At 44.2% G+C, this 26,955-nt stretch overlaps 1 protein-coding gene across 1 annotated transcript in view; it reads left to right on the top strand.

The window, feature by feature from the left end:
• The window catches only part of LOC149371407 (guanylate cyclase soluble subunit beta-1-like), a 103,302-nt gene that overhangs the window by 48,315 nt on the left and 28,032 nt on the right, over positions 1–26,955 (top strand). Inside the window, exons 2-6 of the mRNA XM_089585166.1 lie at positions 13,494–13,567; positions 14,247–14,350; positions 16,616–16,855; positions 21,262–21,427; positions 25,019–25,274. Coding sequence (XP_089441292.1) covers positions 13,494–13,567; positions 14,247–14,350; positions 16,616–16,855; positions 21,262–21,427; positions 25,019–25,274 — 840 coding nt within the window. The remainder of the gene's footprint in view (positions 1–13,493; positions 13,568–14,246; positions 14,351–16,615; positions 16,856–21,261; positions 21,428–25,018; positions 25,275–26,955) is intronic.

The following is a 26,955-nucleotide window of genomic DNA, read 5'->3' as shown; positions in this document are numbered from 1 at the left end:
TAACTACTTCGCCATGTCAGCTCAATGGTTTCCAATGAACAAAGGCGCGTCTAGTAATACGATGTCTTCGTTCACTCCCATCTTCCTCCCTTCACTTACGGCGAAGTTCAGGTGTCCACCAAAATATGCCAGAAAGATACATTTCCTTTACTAAAAAAACTATTTACCAACGAGCAAGGCGAAGAGCCGAACGGGCGATGGCGTTCTATGGACTCCCTCACAGCTTTGCAAGACGCTGTCGCGCTCCACACTTAGAGGCGAAGCTTAACATCTTAACCACACCTGAGTGACACAAGCAGCAACATCGCGCTTAAGGCTTTCGCCTCACATGCAAGCAGCGGCGACCCTAGTCGACGACTACGCGGCCTACTGCGGACTCCAGTGCGCCCCAGCTAAAACACAATTTGTGCACTTACGTCCCTCCCCTCGGGACACAACACCGCTTCGCATCAGTCTCCCCTCGGAACCGATCCGGGCGGCCAAGGAGATCCGCGTCCTTGGCCTCTTCATACACCACCAACGCAGAGTCGACACCACCCTAGCCAAACTTCGCACGGTGGGAGACCAGGTGGGCCGAATGGTCCGCCAGGTCTCCAACAAGCGGGGCAGATTACGAAGCAAGGATGCACTGCGGCTTGCCCATGCTTTCGTAACGAGTAGAATCCTCTACTCAACTCCCTACTTGCACCTGCGCAAACACGATGATGACCAACTGGAGGTCATCCTGCGGAAAGTCATCAAGCGGGCTCTCGATCTCCCGGTCACCACGCCCAACCAGAGACTTCTGGCCTTGGGCGTGGTGAACACATTCCGGGAGCTTCGAGAAGCCCACTTAGTCAACCAATACACGCGTCTTGCACAGACCACGTCCGGTCGCCGCCTCTTGGACCGGCTACACATCAAACACGACTGCCACATTGAGGAAAGGGAGAGAGTGCCAGAACCCTGGAGACGCGCCCTCCGGGTCCGACCCCTTCCCCGCAACATGTTCAGAGAAGACCATAGCGGTCGTCGCCAGGCGCGCGCGGAAGCGTTGGCGCGATACTATGGTAACCAAGAACATGTGTATTACGTAGACGTTGCCGGCCCACACCACGGGGGGTGGTACACGGCCGCAGTCGTGCACAACACAAACACAGTTAACGGGCTCACTTTCAAAGCCTACAGCGCAACACACGCGGAGGAGATTGCCATTGCTCTGGCTCTCACGAATCCCAAGTCAAAACACATCATCACCGACTCGCGAGGGGCCTGTCGGAACTACGAGTTGGGCTGGGCTCCCCCGCTTGCCTGGCGCATAGTGGAATATAGCTGTCGATCTGAAGATCCAACTCCACGCAACCTGATTTGGGCCCCCGGTCCCCAGGGACTCCAGGGAAACGAACAGGCCGATCAGGCCGCCCGCGCACTCTCTCCCCGGGCTATCTCCCTGTCCTTGGAAGGGTACTCTCAATCAGACAATCTGGCCATTACATTCAAACAAATCACCGATTACTACAAGGAGTAGCACCGGCGCTACCCGGCCCCTTGTAAGGGTCTGGATCGCGCTGACGAGCGCCTCCTCATCAAAATTCTCACTAACACTGTACTGTGCCCGGCGGTGCTTAAACATTTCAATACATCCTTTGATGGCACGTGCCAGTTCTGTGGGGAGGTGTCTGACACCTTCCACATGGTTTGGGCGTGTCAATCTAACCCATCTATCTCCCCCAACCCCAACCCCACCAGAGAGGACTGGGAGGCGGCCCTGCTCGGCTGTCAAGATCTAAAGAGCCAAAAGGCCTTGGTTCAACGGACGCGGGCGGCGTTGCTTGCCAATGGGGCCCCGGAATAGGGGCTCCACCTAGTACTGTGAGGGGAAAGGGCCAATAGGGTCCTACCCCAATCACCTTTCTGTAAAAAATTTAATTGCCCATAAATGTTTTTCACCACCACCACCGCACTTTAGGTCAAAAAAGAGCCCCCCTGAATTTTTTCTACAGGAACATTCAGTGAGACCTGTTCTTCTGTTTTAGGGAGAGGCAAAGAGCGTTAAGAAGCTAAAAGTGCTGAGTTGAAGTAGGTTAGGACGAAAGCGAAGGTGTGGTATCTCATACTGTGCTAGAAATTAAGGTGAATAAAAAAGGACCAAAGGAAGATCAGGTATATAGTAGCGACCCAAAATGAAACACGACTACTAATATGCCTTATTGTTCTACGGTCTGTCGAGACATTAACTTCTAAATGGCCAAAAAATAATTACTTCGCTGCCTCCTTCACACACGAACACAAATCGCAAGAGTCGTATACTGCAGCTACAGATATCAATAAAATTTGTTCTGTTTTGTTTATATACGCTGTTAACATTTCATTCCGGCCTGACAGTCTATTCCCGTATGGTTTATGGCGTACGCGAGTAAAACGCGCGTCCAAAACAGTTGTGGAGGAATTTACCATATGCCTGCTGACTACAAACACCTGTACCGATCATTAATGGCGCTGATTTTTATCAATATTTATTATTTATGCGTCTATGCCTCCATGAAGCGTAATGAGCTGCTCAGAAGTTCCTTTTCTTAGTTGACTGAATATGCGATAATGCTTTCACTTTCACATGAATACTCAAATTGCTCAAGAGCTGCTAAACCTTGTTTTACTTGCTGATTCTTTGTGAATTCAATGAGCGATAGTTGCGAGATGAGGACAAGATGAAGAAAGAAAAAGAAGCACGAGCAAACTTCCTAAGAATGATAGAAGACAAAAATTCTTACTACCTTCCCTAAAAAACAGCTGCCTGTCATGAATGAAACAACGGAGAATTGAAATATAAAGGTAACGATGCGGTTTAGCGCGGCATTCTGGTGGGAGAAACGTCAGTGCTGCGATGATAGCAAAATTGTTTCTAGCAACAGAACCGAGCACCAACGTTCACTACGACTGTGAAGAAAAAAAAACACTAAAAGTTTTGTGCCTCCGAGCAGACAGCCACCTTGTGTTTGTACACTGTAGCCCATCTGACGTTTTCACTGCGTCGTCAACCGAGCCTGAGCAGAGGGCTGACTTATGGACGAACGAAGGCAGTCTAATACCAGGCCAGGTTATGACGTTGTTGCTACGAAGTAGAAAAACTGGCGCAAGCAAACAGTCGCAACGTGGGTTTTGCCCGGTTAGCGTAGCGTTCTTTTGCTCCTACATTGTTTCTCCTTTTTTTCTGCACTCTGTTCTAAGCTGAGCTGCGCGGCTCGTCTTAGTTGACCGGATCCGAAAATAACCTCAGCGTCCGCCGTGCTCACCTGCTCCCTGCTATCTCTGACTCAGCACTAACCGTAATTCACCGGGAGAATCGATTTGCGAGCTCTTAACCTGTCGACGCGCGAACTCTCTGGTTCGGATCGCTGATCGTTCCCTTACCGCGCCTAGTGAGTTCTAACCCTGGAAATGGCTGTACTGTCACCGCTCTCTTAGGGCCTCCTGTTCGTTAGTTGCTGAGCCGGCTTTACTCGCTACCAGAGCGACAACAGTCCCAGTCAGAGCATCAGCCAGCAACAGCGGTGCCTTATCACTGCCGAGCCCATAGTTGTACAGTAATTTGCAGTCAAGCTTTAAAAAATCAATCAATCAAAATCAATACAATCTTTACAGAACAGACTCAGAAGATATCTGCGCTAAGGCTTTACGTAGTCACCTCCACAGTGCCCGTGTTATGAGCCCTGCATTAAATAGCGGCATCTGCACTTAGCACCAATCTAATTATAATTGGCAAGTTTTTCGCACTCTGTAACATCGAAAGTGCTGCACTGCTGTGAGCACTTTTGTGAAAAGACGCAGTCAGATGATTTGAGTAAAGACATGTTCATGAAGCACTCGGCTGCTTTTAAGCGGTTTCCAATCTGTGCACAAATATGAATTCTTGTGACTTTGCAAACCTGTGATTAGTACCTAGAGAAATTTTCAGGCATTCTCTTCCACTCCTCTACTCGACAAAGTTCCTGAAAATGTAACGTTGAAGGCTGCTAGGAAAGCGACTTTCAATATGTACGTATGATCTTGTCCCAAAGCAACTCCTGATATGTAAGCGTACACGTTCCAGTGGATCCTCCATCCTGTGTGATTTGGAGCCCCTACACGTGCAGACACAATTTTTGCTCACCGAATAAGTTCCAGATCATTTCCTTATTATGCGGATAAAAATTGAAACATTCCCATCAATTCTCGCCGTCTTCAGTGGGGTGCTCATTAGGTTATGCAGAACTACACGACCCTCATGATGCCTTTTCAGCAAGAAATCAGTGCTAAAGAAAATGCAAAGGTTGTGAACCTTCTCAAACCTGACGTGTAGGTCCCATGCGTTAAAGAAGCCTGGTATGAGACATACCAGTGAAATATACCACAAAACAACACAGCTGGGCAGGACAGTCGCTCCTGGGCCTCATAAAACCTCATACTTCTCACAACCGACCAGTCCAGCTATCATCTATATATGTATATGCATTTTCTAGGCCATCGAGCTCTGCTCGTAATGATTTTTGCAGTCACAGCCCTATCTGTGTCGTTTCAATTCTGCTCTTTATAGGTTCACTTCCAACATATCAGCTTTTGCAATAGAGACAGTCATAACTACAAGAAATAATACTGACCGGTGCAAAACTCGGAACGTGGTTTCTGTACATAGACTAATCCAGCCATAATTTGTTTAGTAATTAGTGTAAACGCACTGGTCAACTAAACAAAATCTATGAAAGGTTTAGTCATGTTTAACTGATAAGATTCACTCAGAAACATTGTTCATTAATTCCTGAATTTTTCTCGCAGGTAGGCTGTGATAGTGATTGAGCATCAGGTCTGCCGAGTGCTCTTGTTCTCATTCCTCTTGTTCTCCTCCCGTCTTGTGCACTGAATTCGAATGCAAAACCAACTAGCCCAACTTCATGCATTAATGGCATATATTTTTTTGTGAATAAAACTTAGGCTAATAACAGCAGCAGAATCATTTGATTGCGAATAAAATCTTTTGCAAGTACTCGAAAAATCAGCTACACTAAGAATAGGTATTGGGCCGATATCCTTTTCTATTAAATGCACGCAGGCTGTATTCCCAGTGCCTACAGGCATGGCCCTTCAGGAGACACTTCATGCGAGCACGACGATGTACAGTAGCGTCATGAGGAGGAAGAGCAGGTAGAAGAGGAAAGGCATGGAGATTAACCGGAATAATAATCGGTTTGCTACCCTACAAAAAATGCAAAAAAATTGCAAAAAAATGAAAGAATGCAAAACCCTCTGCACATTACGCGACAAAGGGTGCACTAGTAACAATACGGTTAAACTACTTTTCTAGAGATTTGAACCAAATCATGAAACTCTTTTTATTGTTTTTCACTTTTAAGTGCGCAAAATGGTGTCTTTTAGTGGTGCTCTAACCAGCATCAGAAAAAAGAGCGCCTTAATTGAAACTTATCGATGTTAATTGTCCTCAAGCAAGCTAATAGTGCCTATAAAAAACAGAACTCTTTACCCCAAGCTAACCCGCTAAAAACTCCAAGACTACTAGGCTACTAGGCCACTACTAGGCCACGAGGGGTGGTGGAATTGCGATTCTCGTGAAAGCTGGATTGTCTTCTATCCTTTTGCCCGATGTTTCCACTTATCATGAAAGCGTTTCGTGTAGGCTGATGTTCTCAGGCAACCAAATAACTATTGTTGAATCTATAGGCCTCCTGGGGCGGGACCAGATTATCTACTGGAATTATACGATCACCTAGAAAAGTATTTAAATCAGAATATTATAATTGCAGGTGACTTTAATCTTCCCCACATTGATTGGGGCACCATGAAGTTTAGTCCCCCCGATTCAAGTAGTTCAGAAGTATTACTTGATACATTGTTGGCGTATAATCTAGTCCAGACTGTACACTCTCCTACACGCGTAACTAGTTCAGCTTCATCAATTCTAGACCTCATTTTATGTTCCGCAGGCATAAAAAATTGCATTACTGAAGTTTATGAGGGCATTTCTGATCACAAACTAGTCTATTTTACCTGCATGCTGCCACGTCAAATGGGAAAGTGCATGCCAAAATCACATACTGTGAAGCATTTTGACGCGGCAGACAACCCACGTATTATGCATTATCTGGAAGATGCCCTCTCATCGTTTTGTGAGGACGACGTAAATGCTTTGTGAGCGAGGTTTAAATACCTCTGCGATTACTGCATACGATACTTTGTACCGGAAAAAATAAAGAAACTAGGGAGGACAAACCCTTGGTTAACCCGAGATCTAATACAATTAAAACGAAAAATTAAGCGCTGCAGGAAGAAAAAGAATAAAAATGCGTCAGTAATCACAGAATTAACCGCCTCCCTCATATATGGATTGCAAAAAGCAAGAGACAGGTATTTTTCCGAGACACTTGGTCGTTTTGCAACGGAAAATCCTCGGAAATTCTGGCAGTACCTGTCGAATAAGGAAAATAAAAAGTTAGAGCAAGTAACGGTTGACAGGGTAGTTGTCACAGACAAAAAGGAAATGGCAGACAGGTTCAACCTTTATTTTCAGAGCGTTTTTTCAAGACCTGATGTGAGGATTGATAACGCGTCAGTTAGCGAAGGCGCAAGCAACATTACTATCTCTTTGGAAGGTGTTACCGAACTTCTTTTGCGATTGGATCCAAAAAAATCAGCAGGTCCTGGTAATATTCCCGCAGCATTCTTAAAAAGGTGTGCAGAAATTCTGGCTAGATTCCTCGTCGTAATCTTCCAAAAATCTGTAGAGTCAAGTGTCGTACCCCATGACTGGCGTGTTGCGCGTGTTGTACCCATATTAAAGAAAGGAAATCCATCGGAAAACAATAATTACCGCCCAATATCTCTCACATCTATTCCTTGCAAATTAATCGAGCATATCATACTCAAATACTTGAACAGTTTTTTAGACACGAATGAAATAATTAGCAACAGGCAACATGGCTTCCGGCACCGTTTTTCCACTACTACACAACTAATTGATACCGTACATAACCTAACAAGAACTCTCAACAGTGGCGGTCAGGTCGATATAATTTTTATGGATTTCTCCAAGGCGTTTCATAGGGTTCCTCACTCTAAATTAATCACTAAAATGAAAGAAATAGGTATCTCTTCCCATATGATCGCTTGGGTTATGTCATATTTACAAAATATAGAAAACAATATGTGGAAATTGATGGCAACTGCTCCCGCTTCCTAGATGTTCATTCAGGTGTTCCTCAGGGCTCCGTCTTGGGGCCTGTTTTATTTAATATTTATATTAACGACCTGTTAGGCGTTCTGGAACTAAGCACGTCGGCCAGATTATTCGCCGATGACTGCATTATTTTCAAAAGTATCCGATCAACTGTATCCTGTATTCTGTATTCAACTGTATTCTGTATCCGATCAACTTGTCCTAAATTCGAACTTGCAGCTTCTTGCAGACTGGTGTCACAAGTGGGACATGACAATTAATTATGACAAAACCGTTTATTTATGTGCTACGAATAAGATCAACAAAATGAAATTTACGTATGCCATTGGAGACAACAGAATTAGTCAAGTGGAAGAATATAGATACCTGGGCGTGACTTTAACATCTGATCTTAAAAGGTCATCCCATATCTGTAACATCTGTTCCTCTGCAAGAAAAAAGCTAGGCTTTTTAAAACATAAATTAGGCAATTCTTCAATCATACTTAGACTTCAAGCGTACAAATCAATTGTTAGACCTACTCTTGAATACGCCAGCATAGTATGGGACCCACACACCACAGCCAACATAGAAAAATTAGAAAAAATCCAGAGATTAGCAGTAAGGTTCATATATAACCGGTATAAGCGAAGGGACTCTCCATCCATCATGTTACATCAGGCAGCCCTTGAGCCATTAGCTGGAAGAAGAAAGGCTGCCCGACTGCGTTTTTTTCACTCTTTGTATCTTCAGAAGCTAGGCATTCAGCCACAGGACTACTTCGAAAGGGACACAACCAGACCTTCGAGACATAAACATAGTCACAGCATCAGGCCAATATTTGCCCGCACGAACCTCTACAAATATTCATTCTTTCCAAAAACAATATCTGAATGGAATTCTCTGCCTCATGATTCACCTCTCCTGCCTTCAACCATTTGAGAACCTTCATATCTCAGTGTATGGTTGGAAATGATGAACAGTGCATAGTGTGCTTCGTTGTCTATGTGCCTGTGTTTTGGGCATGTACATTCACATAGTGTATTTGCTTTGTAACGTTGTTCATTTTTGTTATTATATTGTAACGTTGTTCATTTTTGTTATTATATTTTCTTGTCGTGATTTCTAACTTCACCATTGTTGCTGATCCTAAGGCATTGTATTTACTAACAAATGTATGTACCCTCTCCTGCTTGGACCGATTCGGTCTGCAGTATTCTGTACATAAATAAATAAATAAATAAATAAATAAATAAATAAATAAATAAATAAATAAATAAATAAATAAATAAATAAATAAATAAATAAATAAATAAATAAATAAATAAATACTTTCTGCCAAATTACTTGGTTTTAAGCAAAACTACTCTTTAAGTGCAACGGCTAACAATTTTGTTAACAGCCATATTTCGAAATTTTGCGTCGGAATATAACCTAAAATGACACTAAACCATAATGAATTCCTAACAAAAAGCTGACAAAATGCAAGCCTATAGCGGGCGAAGTCTTAACAAAAACGGAATTTTGGCGCTGGCCTCAGTAGAGAGTCGCGAAACTAGACAGCAACTCAGAAAGTCGTTAGCAATGCGATGTCGAAGAAAAAGAGCGAAAATGAAAGCCGCCGTTGAATAACAGCGATCTATAAAGATTACAAGTAAAACGCCCCGTCAAGATTGTCGGTCTGAGCGGCAGCCAGTAGGACACCATCGCGGCGTTCGTCTCTGCCCTGTATACAGGGCACGGAGCCAAAGGCTGCAAAACAGCTCAGTGCTTCTCTTTTGTCATCATGAGACCTCGCAAAAAAAGCAAAGGAAGGACCAAAGAGATGCTTTTACGCCAGCCCCATTGCTGTGCACTAATGTCCCTGGCCAGCAACAATGGTTTCGCCGCCAAATCTCTACGCCGCGAGAGCCGTTTGCTTTTTACAAGAGCTCCTTTGGCTGTGATTTCTTTGCGAAGTTATCTGCGCTCGCGCATATTGTCACATTCTTGTGGCAGACGCATTTACTGTAGAATAGAAAACTTGACGTGACGCATTTAAGAGCGTTCTGTGATTTTACTACGGCAGGAACCATCTATGAAAACTCATAAAAACTTCTCACGACCGCGACACAAAGAGAGTTTTGCATCCCTCGTCATCGCGCAAGCAAATTCTGCTCATGTGTACAGTATGGTCCACTGTTAAAGGGAACATGCGATCGCGTGGCTACCGCGCTTCGCGGAGTGCTGCCGCCGAGAATTTGTGGGAATTGTCGGCACAAGAGGCATGCGCAGTAAGCATAACGGCTGGTCATACCGCGCATACGCGCGATGCCGCCTATTCTCGCCGCACCTAGGCAGCAGGGCTTCGTGTAGCGCGGAGGGCACGCGATCGCATGTTCCCTTTAGCAATGGACCGTACTGTACAAGCTAAAAGCTGATATTAGCACAGTGCGGAGCGTGCTTTAGACATAATCAAATTTTAGAAAGCGCAGTGTTGTCGCTCAAAACTCAGGACACTAAATGGGAAAAGTCGTACACCGCGTTTGTAATACCAGCCCCAGTGCACGTTAATTTTATTCGAAACAAATCGTGAAATAAGAAAACTATATGGCGTATATTGTAACAAAAATTATAGGAAAATACAAGAAAAGTAGTCTGCACCAATAGAGCTACGAATAAACTTCATCGCAGTGCTACTTAACGGCCTCACCTCCTTGCCAGAGAGGCGAAGAGTTAACTGTTTACATCTAGAGCAATGTGAGTTTCATTCCTCTTAACTGTTCTGCTCTTGCTTGAAGGAGACTCTGAGGTTCTTCGTGAGAAACGAAGCACGCAACTGCACTTAGCATGCAAAACGTTTGCTTGCTCTCGACACGACGTGGATTGCAATTTCGCTATGCTCGCTGGCTCTTGTGTGCACAGTGGAAGACCCACTTACCTTCACGTCACGCAACCGTTTGGTTCCCTGAACACTACTCTTATGTTGCAGCATACGTTGCCACTCTTCTCAGCATGCCCTTTCATACTATCCCCCTCCATAGTGGATGTAACAACTCTTCTCGATGCCGCTAAGTCATCTAGTTTTGTACTTGTTGTACAAACATTATAGTGGCAAAGGCCTCTGAAAGGAAACGCGCGTGCAATACCCTGACATTCTTGATCCGTTTAATACTCCAGCAATCACCTCATCCCCCTGGAAGGCTTTAAAGTGAATTCTGGAAACTTTGGTTTGGTTTTTGGCTTATTGCGGGTTTAACGTCCTGAAGCAACTCAGGCTATGAGGGACGCCGTAGTGAAGGGCTCTGGAAATTTCGACCACTTGGGGTTCTTTAACGTGCACTGACATCGCATAGCACACGAGCCTCTAAAATTTCGCCTCCATCGGAATTCGGCCGCCGCGGCCGCGATCGAACCCGAGTCTTTCGGGTCAGCAGCCGAGCGCCGTAACCACTGAGCCACCGCGGCAGAGCTCTGGAAACTTTAATCCATAGAATTGATGACAGGGTGGTTTTCTTAACGAGTGTGTAGTTCATCACAATTTTACACCCGGTTCTTTATGAAAACACCCTAATGAGCCGTTTTTCTCGAATGATAAGTACCACCCCTTATCACATGGACAAGAAGTTGCATGGATGTTCGCTCGACTAAGAAGACGAAGAAAGCATCAGGCTAGAATTCACTCACTGCTCATGAGGCAATGAGAAACCACGTTACCCGCGGAGAGACCGTAACGGCTTTAAGACGAACGAGCCAGTGGGTGTCATGGGTAAACTCATTCGGTAGTGTCCGACCAAACGGTCGAGGCTCTCGTATCATGGCTGCCACACCGGAAGGCCCACTCGACCGGGCATCCATCTCCATCCATCAATGACGCTATCGTCAAATGGCTTCGGCCGGGGACAGGACGAGACCTCGCTACGCGGCACCCACGCACTGACGGGGTCAGAAAGTCATCCACGCTGCTTCGAAAACAACCTCAGTGTGTGGGCTGGACATATTTGCCATCCTTTACATCTCTGCAGCTATTAGAGTGTTTTTTTTTAGAAATCTAATACGTGAACAGCGTAAAGTGCTTCGGCAATATTTGCAAGCGTGCAAAAGTTTTGTCATTTAGTTCTTCCTTGGACCGTCTGACGTCGTGTCCCGCCAACTTTGTCTTCGAGTGGTAGCGCTAAAAATTGTTGCAAAATGAATCAATGCGTTGCAGTCATTGAGAATATTGCTTTCATGCCTGTGAAATGCCTAATTTGCCAACGCCAATACTCTTTTCACTTCCCACGCTGCCGCCTCTCTCGACTACACTTGCGGCTACAGTAGTAGCAATCGTGGGTTCAGGTTTGAGCAAGAAAAGTGCTTTCTACATTCGCTTCGCTGTCAGTTTTCACATCCGCGCTCGCGAATTTCCCGGAATATTAAAGCCAACGTACTAACACTCCACATATGAGTACTCGTATATGACAGCTGAAAAGTGGACCACACGAGAAATAAAAGCCCTGCATTCAAGTGATGAGTTACGACACAAATTTTCTGGACATATTTCTTTGTTTCTTATTTTCTTTCGCGACTGCTTAGCATATCTCTCCTTAAGATAAGTTGACGCTGCTCATTTCTTCATTGGGCATTCATCGCTGTTGCAGATGTCACTCCTTAAACGATTTACCTGAATTTCTCTCATAATAATGTGTTTAGAGCATAGCATTATTCCTCAACACAACCATTTTCATGCTGAAAACGAGCACTGAAATGCAAGGCCTGGCGCGTTAATGCTCTAAAAAAATTTTTTTGCTTACGTATTTATTCTGTGCGCCACCAAGAAAATAAAATGCACTGTAAATGTGTGCATTTATTTTTCTGTTTCTAAAACTATGTATCCTATATGAGCGACTAAGGAAGCCAGATTACTCACAGTAGTTATGCTTATGTTTTAGTTTGCGTTTTTTTTAAGCTTATGAAAGTAAAACTCTTTTTCAATATCAACAGCAACAACAAATGTGCCACTGGTCTCCTTAACATGCCTTTTATCCGCGGAAGCTCAGGAACAATAGCATTTCAACGATATTAAACATACTGGGAATTCAATCAGACGCCATTAATCTCATTTTCTCAGGCATTCCTCCTGTAGCGAAATACGGCAACCTTTTTTTTTTTTTTTTTACTGCAAAACCTCCAACGTCGACATTGAACACAATATGTAACAGCCTTTCTATGTTTGTTTCGAAGCTGTAAAGCAGAGGATTACAAAGAGCTTAGCTGTGTTGCGCCCTTTGGGTCCGTCTTCTTTGTCCCGTTCGTCGCCCTGTACCTGTGGAATGCACAATAAATAAACTATTAAGTCTTCGAAACTCAGCTGAAGAGTGGCTTAAAGAGAACGGGCTGACTACTTTGCAAAGCTATTGCTGGCTTAATTTTTTGTCGTGTAACCTTTTATTCAGCTATAATGATATATACTTTTACGCCAGTGACAAGTGGTGACCGCACTAGCACCGGGGTTTTCTCAGCCACATGTGGAACGCGCTTTAACCTACGTGACTACCACATCACCTGCGCTACTCCAGGATAAGATTGTCATTAGAACGCCCATTGTACGCTCACACCCATCTTTGTGCTGTATGCGTTGTCACTCGTTTGAGCCTTAATATCCTTTAAACCCTGGCTAGAAATCCTTGAAATTATTCTTGCACTTTTTGTCTTCCCGAACTCATAATAAAGACACCCCTCTTGGAGCGAATCAGCCATTGCAATTACTGTGATTAATTCTATTCATTACACAAAGAAATATTGAAATTGAGTGGTTGCCATGACTTCTTCGTGCACTTGTAACTATATGGCCATTATTCAATAGCACCATATATGTATTTACTGCTAATTCTTATATCCAGTTACACATTTCACAACTGCGCTTCATTGCGCAGAGCACAAGGACGAAACAAGATGTGAGCATGAGTTCTTTTTCTTCAAAGTCCTGAGCTCTTGGGTCTTTCCTGGACTGACCAAAGATATCGATGTGACCTGGCACAGAACAACTTTCAGCGCGCAGTATTTTTTGTAGATTCGTAAGTAGCATTCGCACCGCATGTCAAGAAATGAGTAACTCAAGGTGTGCTTAGTTTGCCAAACAGAATCATTCGTTGCACTAGCGTTTGGTCAGGAGAAGCGATTTCTTCACAACACCAAGCTAAAACATGAAGGACCTAAAACATCTGGCTTTCTTGTCGGAGTATATCAAAGTCAACTAATACTTTTCACTTTTATGTCAGCAATTGTTTCGACGGAAACATCACGAAACTCAAACACTAACCTCAGTGCTCCTTATTCTTTTTGCTCCCAGTACGGATTCATCCACTGTGCATTGGAGGACCTGGTGACAAAAAAGTTTGGGGCCGACACATGGAAGATGCTTCTGTAAGTGTTTCTCTTATGATTACTGTTGCTTGCTCTATTTTCCGGAGCATTTTTCGGCAATATATTATTTTATTCTAAAAACGCACCGCGTATTCATTACTGCTATCTTTAGCCGCTGAAAACGCAAATCAAGGAATGTTTTCCGGTGTATGATGGGCATCTGCTTTTAGTTTGGCTTGTCTTCTCTGCTTTCCAGTTTCTTTGTGCTCACCAAAAAAAAAATGAATGACGAACGAAATTTTTGTGAGAAATAGAGAGGACGGTTTGTTACATCCAAGGCAGTTACTGGAGGAGGGATAAGTTTTCCATGAAGGCGTGTGCTTTGTGGACCATATAGTTAAAATTATTAACTATTTCCAAGCAAATATGTTCATATCTACTCCAATTGCAACCATTCGGCAGCAATTCTCAAAACTAGGCGTTAATTTATTTATTCACAGACCAATTGTCTCCTAGCCTTCTGAGAGACGCCACAGTACATTTCAAGTAAACATGAAAACAAAGACTACATGCTTGATGCTGCACAGCATCGGGCATATTGGGCTCTCGCAGCATTGCAGGAAAGCAGCGAAGCGTTGAAATCGAAGAAGAAATAGATGGTCATGTTGCTGGCCTTTATATTCTTTCCGTGCTACTTTCCATTCAGAAGCTCTTTATTTGGACAATCATTGCCGCCCAGGGAGAAGTCCGGCATTGCTATGCACGGGGCCTCCTTCCTGATGCACAAGGTGTACACGGACGACATGACCCTGAAGCTGGTTGCCGCTGCTTGCGAGGTGCTCGGTGAGTAATGTGCCTTCTTTTCCCCCTAGAAACGAAACACTGACCGAACTGCTTCTTTTTTCATATTTGCTTTCCTTCATAGACGTTTCTTTTACAAATACTATTCCTGAAAAGTGTGCACGCTCTATAGCTGCAACTACAATACTGTTGAAACGGACAACGGACAACAGTAAACTCTAGCAGTGCACTTCATCAGGGGACTCTGAGCATTAAAATATAAACATTTTTTTTTAAATCCACGCGTTGCGCGTGGATTTGGCGCTACCACGTGGGAGCTCTAAGGTTAAAGGACAGTACGGCAGCGCAACAGAGAAACTTGCCCCGCATTGCGCTAGACAGGCTACGTTAGCGCTGGTGTTGCTGTATTGCAGTGGAAGTCTACGAAAAGAACGCTGACTAACAAAGGCATCTTTTCTTACACGACGCGATCGGAATAGGCCACAAAAATTACAAAAAGTCACATAAAATCAGGAATTGCGGGAGCAGACCAAATTCCGTGGTACATATTATGCGTGCCGACCCGGAGTTCAGGGTCAGTATCTGCTTCCCCTGCATTCTCAATGGGAGAATTCCAGAAAGACGGACGGATCGAATCAGTGAGTTTTTTTAGAATTTACACCGACGCGAAACCGACATCATCGATCGGTGGGAATGTCGGCAGATTTCGTCATGCATTCGTCTGCCCCACTAGAACAACACCGAAGCCAGGACTTCCCGATTCTCTAGTTCGTCGCACCGCGACAGTTCAGTTCTCCGGCTCTAGAAAACCTTGTCTCTTAAGCGTCGCCAGAACACTCTTCGGAGTATTTTCTGCATGACGAAAAATTTGAGCTGATATTTTGGTTTTTCCGCAACTGCCCTTTGTTTTTATTTTTATCGAAACAAACAACGACATTTCATGCCTTCACAATATAAGACGGTCCAGCCGCGAGCACTTGCCTAACCATTATAGTATATTTAAATGCGGTCTAGTGCGGTTGCGAGTGAGCCTGATCAATCTGTGGAGTTTCATGCAGTGATTCAGCAGCGCGAGTGAACTAGATCTATTAACTGTAAATTGTTCTCGGGAAGAGTTTTCGGTACAGTGAGCTAAAATCAGGGCTTGTTAACATCACGTCCTATGAGCAGGGAGCGCCGATGCTATGCGAGGTCAACTGCGTGGCCGCCAGATTTGTTAAAGGCAGCCGACAGCACTCGTCAGTGGCGTTGCACACAGGAAACAACCTCGATCTTTTCGTTCAATGCAAGCAGTCATCGATTATTACTTTAGCTAAAAACAGTGGAAATTAGATGTTGATTACGCTGCAGGCTAAAGATACAACAAGCGAAAAGAGTAAAGCTAGTTCCCCTAACTGCACCGGCCCTTAGGCTTTTCTCAGAAGAGATCTCTATTATCGGCGCTTACAGCATTTTTACTGTAGAGTACAGGTCAATGTGCTGTTTTAAATGTCTGCAAATTATTTATCCCATTAGAACATCGCTTGCTTTTTGTGTCAAATAAAGAATTAGAGGCGACTTTCTCTAGATAGTTATATCAATAAGGAGTCGTTCAATCATGGTGTGACAATAACTGCCACAAGTTTGAAGAAAGTTTGCGATGACGAGGTTGATGTTCACCTGTAAATCCTGTAAACATTCCTTCCGTTAGTACACGAGCGCTTGTAAAACGGGCCATCAAAGAAAGCAATCAGCGCACGCAATAGTCGACACCTACGTCGGGTACAGAAGCTGGAGAAGTTTTGTTTGCTCCGCTGTCGGCGAAGCGATGCGCAGACCGCGATGACTAATAGTCTGTACAACCCGGCAGGTGTAATAACGTTGCAGCCTCCACAATAGCTTCCATTTCGCGCAGCCTGCTATTCTACAGTCGTCACTCTTGTCGTTGCCCAGCGGACGCGATCGGCAGGTTTTGCAGACTCGTCACTTTTTTGCGATGAGCACTTGGTCACCCGTACATCAGTCCCTGTCAACTGCGCTTGAATAGTTCGCAGGGGCGGCACAGTTTTGAGCGTTTGCGTTGGGAACTGCTTGAGTTCACGCGATTTAGAGTTTTTCTAACAATCGCCGCGAGGGTTTTGCGCATGCGCAGATCGGTCGCCCAAGTGGCCGCTTCACCGTAGGCTAATACTTCGTTATACTAAAGGCATAGGCCCACATTCGCGTCAACACATGACGTATAAACATTGAGTCTAGGCTCTGCGTCAAAGGTTGCAGCAGTTTTTACGCGAAGTAAACCTGGATCGAATGATTCTCTTGTGATCTCAGGTCTGGACCTGGACACCTGCCTGGAGGCGTTCGGCGAGCACTTCCTGTACTTTTGCCAGCAGCACGGCTACGACCACATCCTGCGCGTGCTGGGCTCCAACATGGCCGACTTCCTGACCAACCTGGACAACCTGCACGACCACCTGGCCTCCACCTACCCCGGCATGAGGGCGCCTTCCTTCCGCGTCACGCCGGGGCCCAGCGGACAGATCCTGCTGCACTACTACAGCGACAGGAAAGGTAGCGCTGGCTTTTTACCGCTGCGATGTGTGTCTATGCGTGAAGCTTTTGAAGATATGGGAAGTCACCTTACAAACGCGGAGTGATGTTCAAAAGAGGCCCGTATTTAAGATTGATGCAATCGTTCTAGTTGCTGCGCACGAACAAAGCCATTTTAACTGAGCGAGCAGAAATTTTCTCTGCCGATACCCACAGGAAACAGGTGTGTTGGCTCTCGGGAAGTTAGCTCGCCGCTGCTAACGAACTGAGAAGCTTAAGTAGTCTATTCTAACACATTTTTTTATTAATTGTTAGTGAAATGAACAATAATGACGATACACATTGCAAACCCGTTTAATCGGTACGTAGAACCATGAAAGCTTTTCACGCGATAGCGCAAGGGTCCCGTTAAGCGGAAACCTTGGCGTCGTCTTCGAAAGTGGAGGTTTTGGCGTCAGTGAAATATCCCCGAGAGGCACCCTAGACGGGCTACTTAAGTCGCCCACCTAGGTCGCGTGACCTTGTGACGTTATCACTGCCTGTCCACATGATTGTCCGCATAATGGCCACCGTGGCAGGTGGCAGTTAACTTAATCATTGTTCGCGAAAGGTTGCTCATGAAGAGCACCCTGGGTCTCACATGCCCAACCTGTGGCTGTATTTAAAACTGCCGCCTGGCAGGGCAGTGGCGCATAGCTTAGTCTCTCCAGGACTGCTCCTGCAGTGGTATCAGGATTCCCAGTAACACAAAGTACCGAATGGCCAATCCCGTATATATTGTAATTAACCCATTAACTCAATCGCGACATAGCCTTAAAGCGGAACTTAAGCGAGCCCTCCAATTTATTTTTAAACAGTCTCTCGTTGGTTTTGCGGGGAAAAATATTATCCCTAGAAAAGCCCTTGGAATGTGTTATCTGAAAGCTGCGCTGCTTGGATTTAGTCCGCCACAGTTAACGACAGTAAGGGTTATGCGCGTTTACTGGTTATTATGCACAAATATGGCTCTAAAAATTGAACTCATCAACGACTGTGGAAAATCGCCGCAACTAGAAACGCATACTAACCACCGCTTTCGTTTCGCTTGCAAGCATTAACGAGACATTCGTCACCAGCGTCATGGACAAAAATGGACACAGTATTGAGGAACATTAGCAGAAAGCCGCATTTTGGATTTTCGTTATGAGTAGTGAGGCTAGGGCCAATATCAGGTCAATCCGGCTGGGTGGCTAGTGGCCTTGTTAACACCACCAAGAAAAATATCACCAATTTTGGCAACATTTTCCATGAAAATAATTTTCTTCATGGGTATCATGCGCCTTGTCTGCAGCAGAAAAATAAACGAATATAAAAGTCTTGAAGAAGCTAACCAAAAAGAAGATGGAAGTTTAAATTCGGCGAAAAATGGTTTGATAAAAGGAGAGCACCTTTTTTCGTATCCTGTGTGGAGTTGAAAACAGCACAATATGTTATTTTGTGTGAGAATTTGAGCAAAAAAATTCCGATCCCATGGCCAAATATTGAAATATTAATAGGGTAATGGGAAATAGTAGGGTAATGGGAGCTAGTCAAGCTGCTCTTGAGCGGCTTTTACTCCCGTACACCTCAAACATGTATGTAAACATGCTTGTTTGAAATAAACATATACTTAACTCATACTCAATAAAATAGGTGTTTGCTCAGTGATGACAGAATAGAGATCAACCGTATTGTCACCGCTGTATTTTTGCAGTGCCTGTCAAATTCTAAACAAAAAGATATTTGTTTTGCATTTCTACCCAAGAAAAGTACGTCCGTTTTGAAGCAGTATCCTTGGGTTGTGAACATATGCGTGCAAAAAATATTTAATATCAACTAATGGAATAGAAAAAAATAGCGCTGCACAAATTCGAACTAAATACGTCTAAAAGTAATGCATAATCCCAGCCAAGATATGAGCGTGCCGTTTGTGATGCTACTTCTCTTCACAGAGTTAGTTCAGAACTGAAAGTGTCACGCACTTCTCGGCTGTGGACCTTTGTAAGGAATATAAAGTAATCCTGAACATCAGCTGCTACAACACTTTTAAGATGGCTACATGTGGATTGTCTACTTTATGTTTTTCTCTTCGGAAAACAATGGTCTTTCTGTCTCTTCTGCGTTCTAAATATGCGCTTCTAAGATTCCAAAAGATGCGTTCCTGCAGTCCCCGAATCATAATGAGTCTCCTGGAATCAATGGAGTAAAGACGGTTTACCGCTATCCTCTTTCCTAATAAATTCTCTGTCTCGCGAATATATCACCTTGGCTACGTTATGAAAGAACCTGCCGGCTCGGATCAGGATTCTCTGCTACTATGGTGATTTCCCTGCAGACTGAATCAAGCCTTCGACCCAGACGCTACCATTAAACATCTGACGGCATAATAACAACCTTAGGATCCACGACAAGGCGATGAAAAGAAGGAGATGTGATCAAGCAGGCAGAACGTGGTCTCTTCTCTGCTGTTTCTGCTCTTACCCATTTCTCCTACTCTCATTCATAGCCATACTGATATAAGCGCATCAGTCTCGCTGGTTTATCACACTCCTTCGCCTTTATAACACATCGACCACGTTTATTGATTTTGCAGATCCGGGTTCGGCTTTCTATCCATAAAGAAGCTACACCATCCCATCTTGGTCATATAAAGGTTTCCTACTTCCTCTGTGAGGGTAAAGAACACCTCTGTTTCCATGCAGTGCAAAAAACTTTGAAGAAATATTACGCTCGCTTCTGGAGAAATTTTTCATAGCACATGTATTGCACAGATATCATAGCACATTCTTAGTCCCTAATTTTAAATGCTACATGACTTTTAGAAACCTTGCTATTTACTCAAATAGCCGCACATGTTACCAGTGCTGATGCTCTCATGTGTTGCATTTAAGTCTAAGCTCCGCGCATCACCTGGCTAAGGTAGGAAAACGCCAGTGGCTACATTCTGCGGCCAGCAATGACAGTGTAAAGAGATTAACTAGCGACTATTGATTGCCAAATAGTTGTGTGCAGACCACAATTCTTGAATTGTGACCCATAAACACTGGTGAACATCAAGGGAAATATTTTAGGTATACCTTAAAATAAAAGACATTGCTAATAGATCTTAAATAGTTATATTGGACGTGCACTCGACACAGAGGGGGCTTGTGTTCCTTGCTCGCTGCTGATGCCCTGCCCTGAACGAAAGGCCCCTTAATGTATTTCAGGATGTTTTGGGGGACGAAGAATGACGGTATGGTTAAACACAAGAATTGATCAAACTAACCTCCAAAATAACAGCAAACAAACAGTTTAATGTCTCACACAGTTTTCCCAAAAAAGTGCCCAGGAGTAGCGTGCTGGCTACTCCGGGCCACTTTATGGAAGACGAATTGAAAGTCCCCAAAATGCCTAAATTTTATTTCGGGAACTGTGATCTAAAAAAAATATAAAAATTAATCCTAATTCGAAATGTGCTTCTAAAACTTAAAATTCTGTTTTCAAAGTTTACAATCCCCCAGGCAATGTCATACAGCATGCCATTTTTTGTGGCGTAGATTTTTGCTAAAAATTCTTTAAGAGCTCCATGGCATCGCTGTTGAAATGAATTTATATGATTGGTTTGTTAAGGTTTAACGTCCCAAAGCAACTCAGGCTATGAGGGATGCCGTAGTGGAGGGCTCCGGAAATTTCGACCACCTGTTGTTCTTTAGCTTTCACTGACATCGCACAGTACACGGGCCTCTAGAATTTCGCCTCCATCGAAATTCGAGCCCCGGCGGCTGGGATCGAACCTGCGACTTTCGGGTCAGCAGCCGAGCGCCATAACCACCTAGCCACCGCGGCGGCTGAATTCATATGAGCAACCGGATACAATCTTCAAGCATGCATGAAAACATATACGATAATTGCCTAACATGCTTTGATTTTTCTAAATATTTTCAGCAGATAAGTATTTGCAAGTTACCCACATCACGCATCCAAAGAGGATAACATCCCACCCCTACCCCCTTATTTATTTCTGTTTAGGAGTGAAGTGCACATTATAAAGCGCGTTTGCGCGCAGCCAGTGATGATCGCCGCACGCATGCCTTGAGCGTTGCACTCAACATGAATTTGCTGTTTCCGTCTTTGCACATCCCATTCACTTTTGGCCAAGTTCTTATACATCTAGAAAACCACCTGCAAATATCCCCTGAATATATGAAAGTTTTCCTTCGTATTTTCCTTTAAATGTCCTTCCGGCTTATTGCATAGAGAGACATTGGGCTACTTTTTTTTTTTCTTTTAACATGATTAAGGCTTAGGGGAACCTTTTGCTGATAGGTTGGCTTCAAAAGCTAAATCATCACGACTTATCGCAGCTTTGGCTTGCACTGAGCAAAACAACCTTTTTGGTCTCGTGCTCTCCGCCTGTCAATATGCAGGGCTGCATCCAATCGTGCTGGGCATCGTGAAGGTGGTTGGCAAAGAGTTCTTCAACACTGAAGTCCGCGCAGACATCTCCGTCGTGTCGGAGTTTGGAGACAGAGCGCACGTGACCCTCGAAGTGACAGAGCAGAACAAGGAAGGCAAAAGCTGCCTGCTGCCCAGGTAAGCAACCAATACGCAACTATCCGCCCGTTCCCATGCAATGTCTCGTTGAAACTGTACGTGCTTACACACGCTTGCTGCCTTGGGTTAAGGGTGTGGAACGTCCCAAAGCGACCTTGGCTATGAGGAACGCCGTAATGAAGACTCCGGAAATTTCAACCCCCTGGGATTCTTCAACGTAAACTGACATTGCACAGTACATGAGCCTTTAGAATTTCGCCTCCATCGAAATTCGACTGCAGTGGCCGAGATCGACCACGCGTCTTTCGTGTCAGCAGCCGAGCACCATAACCACTGGGCCACCGCGACGGCCTAACACGCACTTGCGTCACGTACACAATGAGTAATCGAAAAAATCCTTCTGTTACCGACAGCTTGTAGTGAATTACCGGGAAATATCACACTCACTCACTCACTCACTCACTCACTCACTCACTCACTCACTCACTCACTCACTCACTCACTCACTCACTCACTCACTCACTCACTCACTCACTCACTCACTCACTCACGCACTCACTCACTCACTCACTCACTCACTCACTCACTCACTCACTCACTCACTCACTCACTCACTCACAACAGATGCCGTCCATGGTACATTCACCACGTGCGCATGCATTGACCATGCGTCAGACAGCGAGCTACACGGACGCCGACGCCAGCTGCAGATTCTGAGATGCATCACTTGGCGATAAAGTGAGACGGTAAACAAATTTCGATGCGGCATATTTTGACACGCAAGGTGCTCCCTTCTATGTTGTTCGCACGCGCACGTGTTGACATAATGTTTCTATTAATTATTTTGTAATACTGTTGCAAAGACAGCCCCGCAAAACGGAGTACGATCATGCGCATAAATTTTCAAGTACTCTTACACCAAAGCCTTTTAACTTCGACGGTTCGCAGCTGTCGTCGCAACTTCGATGCTCAGAATTTTACGCTCAGAGTACATTTCATTCTGACATGTCTCTTCTGCTATACTGAACGCTCTGTTACCATCAACAAAAAACATTTGTTTTAAATAAATACTCGTTCAATGCACAACTGTTTTGTTAGAATTAATTCAGCGCTCATATCAAACTAAAACAAGACGCACACAAGACCACAAAAAAAAACTCTTTGGATAACTACCTCTTTAATGCAGTGAATCAAATTGTGGAACTTGGGTCATCGCGAGAAATTACTTAATCGGTTTGAATGCGGACGGTTTAAACAACTAGCAGGACCGTATTATTTCAACAGTCACTTATTTTCCTCCGCGCACTACAAAAGTTGCGCAAAGGCGCCAGAATACACTAAAAGAAAAAGCAGAAACACCTCAAGAAATCAATTGCACACTTAGTCTGGAGATGGCATTCTGTGAGTAAAAAAATCCCAAATTTCTCTTCTGCACGGTCAGTGGCCTCCTGGAAGATCTTTGCGTTGAGCATTGAGCATTCAGAAAATCATTAGTGCACATGCTAGAGCTGATAAGTACACTAACGTTATTTCTGAATGGTTTTCTTCTAAAGAAATAGTACCCAACAACATTTTTTACATCAGCGCAGAAATAATTACAAAATTTCTTGTACTCTGAAAATTACTGCTTCCTTTCATAGGCCCGGCTCGTGGCATCGATGGACGCATTTTGCACTTTTTTTTTTCGCCATTCTCACCTTTCGTACAAAAAACAAGTCTCTACTACGGAACATGTTCTTTTTCTTTTCTAAATCAGTACTTCTCAATCTATGCTTCTCATGAAAGAAAAAAAGACAGCCTTGCTTAATAGTAATACCAGCGCTCACAATTGCGGAACCCTTTGAGGAGTACTCCAGAGGAAATCGAGCAGGCCCTTTGCGTTTTCGCGGCCCCTAAATCAAAACCACAAAAAACGTTCTGAGAAGGCAGGCCCCAGAACGGTTGACACACGCTTCCCAGTTCTAAACAGGAAAACTGCAACGCTCACTTTGTCTTGAAATATCAAGCAATGAACAGCACAAAATCACTCCGTAGTGGCGTTGATATAGGTGCCCAGCAGAATAATTATAGGGCGCGAGAACTAAAGCTTGCAGCAGCACTGTGGCAACTGGTCTGAGTCCTTTCATTTCTTTTCTTCCATTTATCCTCTCTCATTTCATCGCCCCAGCGCGTGGAGGAACGGCCAAGCGCTTATTAGCGCAGGAGCTTTCTTCAGCAAATTTAGTTCATCCACTGCGGAGGGTCACAGAACCAACTACGCAATTTCCTTGATTGAAATGTGGTGTGCACCTTTTACCTGACTCCCAAGACTAGAAGCAAACAGCTAACTCTGTGGGGGCTAGATTCCTGCTACCGCAAATAAAAAAACCTGTTGCCAACCTCAAGAATCTGCGATTTCGCTAGTAGGGTATACGTGCTCGTGTGTGTTCAGAGTGTAGTTGCACAGATTTTTTTTTATGTTGTCATTCTTTGTGCTTACTGGTGTGTCAGCTTGCTCTGTGTCTCTGATTACCCTCCGTTTCAGCCGACCGCGTAAACATTAGGACTCATGTAGCGGGATCGTAACTTACACACTAGCTCAGGTTTTTAATTATTAACGGGTCATCCCGTCGCCTAGTAGTTAGCCCGTTTGGTGTTGTTTTATTGTGTTTAGGGCCCAAAAGCGACTCAGCTCATTTGGTTCAGCTGCTGTACATTGCTCTCGAGCGTGTCAAAGAAGCTTTCACTGAGGACTATGCTATTTGTTTTTGTAAACACTGGTAACGTTAGCCGACGAGTCTACTCAATAAAGACAGATCTTTAAATTACGACGCCTGAGCGCAAATGCCAATATTTCTTTCCAAGCAATAAACCATGCTAGCTGTTTGCGAATATTCGTGTTTATCACAACGGTCATTTAGCGAAGTTTATTATTTATTTTTTATTTGTTTTTACACACTGCAGCCCCTATTGAGGCTATTGCGGGAGTGGGGTTAAGAATTTGGAAAAAATTGCAATGTACAATGTACAATACAAGTTCTGTATGAATAAGCCACTGCTTGAAACAACCTCTTTAAGTGCTGGAAACAATATTATTTTCCGGATTAAAAGCAAGCTCAGATTTCTTCGCCTTGTATTCGTGTCTGTCTATCTTCTCATTTATATCTAAACATAAATGACAATTTTTTCTAGTGCTGGTTACTCCGAAGACTAATATTTATGTGAGCTGAATTTTATGTTCCTCCAAAGACAAAAGCAACTTCAAGCGTCTCGTTTTTCGAGCCATGAAAGCAGTACCGTCGTATTTAGATACAATCTTTCCGCTCACAACCTTGGAATGAAAAAATGACTTCAGTCAATGGACACTAGATTAGATTGAAATTTTCGTTGCTTGAAACTCCATACGCCGTAGGCAAAAAGTACCCATGTTTTACAGTCAGCTGGATGCATCTAATTTATTCTCACTCTTCTCATGTGCACACTGCGCTGTATGAATGCAGGGTGCTTAGGGCCCAGTCAGGGGACCTCATGTGTCACCTTTAGCCATCTTCACCTAGACAATTGTATTTTGTCTGAATTTCAATCAACTTCAAATTTCTTCCTTAATTATTTTGATTGTCCCTTGTTTTCTTTTTTAACTTTCCTCCGCAGCAACGCTTCCGAGAATCTAAGCAATCGCCCCGAAGACCTTCCCATGGGCGTGCGAACCATGTGTGCGGCGTTCCCGTTCCACGTGTTGTTCGGCCGCGACTTCGGCATTGTGCAAGCAGGCAAAGGATTGCTGCGTCTCACCGGACATCGCTGGAAAGAGAACCGGGGACACCGTCTCAAGTTCGACGACATCTTCGAGATCACCCGGCCTGTCATCGAGTGCACCTTCGAATCTATACGCAGCTATTGCAACCAGGTCTGTCGTTCCCCGAACAATTCTATCATTGTCATTTTCCATTCTGAAGCATGTATTGGTGGGATAGTGCTGAATTTTAAGAAAAATTTTAACTTTTTATCTGCAGCTGTCATCATTTAGTGTTACTAAATATAGCTCTTAAATCTACTTTGAGGCTGTATAAGTACTCTAACTTAAGCCTGGATAATGCGCTTCGACCCTCGTGTAGCTTCTCCTAAGCGCTCTTAACACAAAGGTGCTGTTAAGATCTCTCTTAATAATGGAGCCATTCGCACTGCAATTCATTGGGAAAGATACACGAAAACAGCTGGTCTAAATTACTCCAAGTCTCTCTACTACGGCGTCCCATATTGCCAAATCTTGCTATAGGCGGAAAACCTCATAATTCATATTTTTTTTTATTTTCACGTGTGAAAATCTAATATCTGCATGGGCGCGCGCACGCTTGGTATAAGTGTGTTTCCTTTAAGCCTTGTCATCTTGATAGTAGCCTTAGAGGTAGGTTATTAAGCCGACATTCCAAGGGCGTCTCAATATTTCAGTGAGAAACTTGTAGGGTGTCAAATAACCATAAACACTAAGACTGGGACAGCGTTAGAACATCGTGGTGAGCGTTCATGCACGACTACATAATGCACACAAATAGAGAGAAGATTTCCCTCTCTTTACTCACAAAGTCTTGGCAAGTGACTCTGGCGACCTGTAAAGGTACCACTTGCCACCTCGCAGGTAGCAAATGTGTCACAGACGGACGGTGTGGGGTCATGGTGCTCCTGTGCTTTCCCATATTATGTTGATCGCCGTAGAGCCTAGAAGTGACGCTAGCAAAAAAAAAGGGCACAACGATCAGCACAGCTCATTCTGCTGTCACGTATAGACAAGGAAACATAGGGGCAGCGCCCTACGTCAGCAGTTAGTCAGGGTAAGGCACTCTGTTGTCAGCAGGATAGAAACATATTTCTGCGACATTGCCGATTTATACTAACCCTGTTAGTGTCTTCATGAAGATGTCTGCTTATTGCTTTTACAGGGTGCATCCAGTTTCATTATTTATCTACTGGCGCTTCACTTTAACCTGTCTATTACATGAACTTTACTCGTTATGCATGTTTTAGGAATATACTGCGTGATATTTCGCTTTTTCTGTCTGAAAATTGCACTTTGGTGCCTGCTTTCCAGGAATTAAACATATTTTGTTCATAATCTAATACTAACTCCAGCGCAACGAAGTATTTTGTGCCACCTGAAGGTTAGAGAAGAGAACAATCCGCCTCGCAACCTTTCACATCTCCTTCGTAGAACTCTGAACAAAAGTCACGCGTTTGCCCATCACCATTCCGAAAACACTACAAAAAAGAAGCGGGAGACAGTTTTGCTAAATATCTGTTACGGATTCACAATCATTGTTAAACAACTCGCGAGAGCAGGACAGACGAATGAAAGAACACGCAAAACAAGCGCTGGCCAAAATCACAGCCTTAATTAACCGATACGAAATCATGCCACAAGACGCTGACAAAGCGGCAAAGTCAGCGATTACGCATACAGCAAGATTACGCGCGGCCAACTTCCGGGAAGTGTGCCCTCAGGCAATGACCACGTCGAAGACAAACCCGTGCTCTGTATGCCAATACATATGACTATGCACTGCCGTGTGCGTGCGTCTCTTAGGATGCAGTGG

This window comes from Amblyomma mixtum, chromosome 1, assembly GCF_055824585.1.
Source record: "Amblyomma mixtum isolate Tamu chromosome 1, ASM5582458v1, whole genome shotgun sequence".
NCBI classification, from domain to species: Eukaryota; Metazoa; Arthropoda; class Arachnida; order Ixodida; family Ixodidae; genus Amblyomma; species Amblyomma mixtum.
Note: the sequence above shows the minus strand (reverse complement) of the source record. Positions and strands in the feature narration are given on the sequence as shown.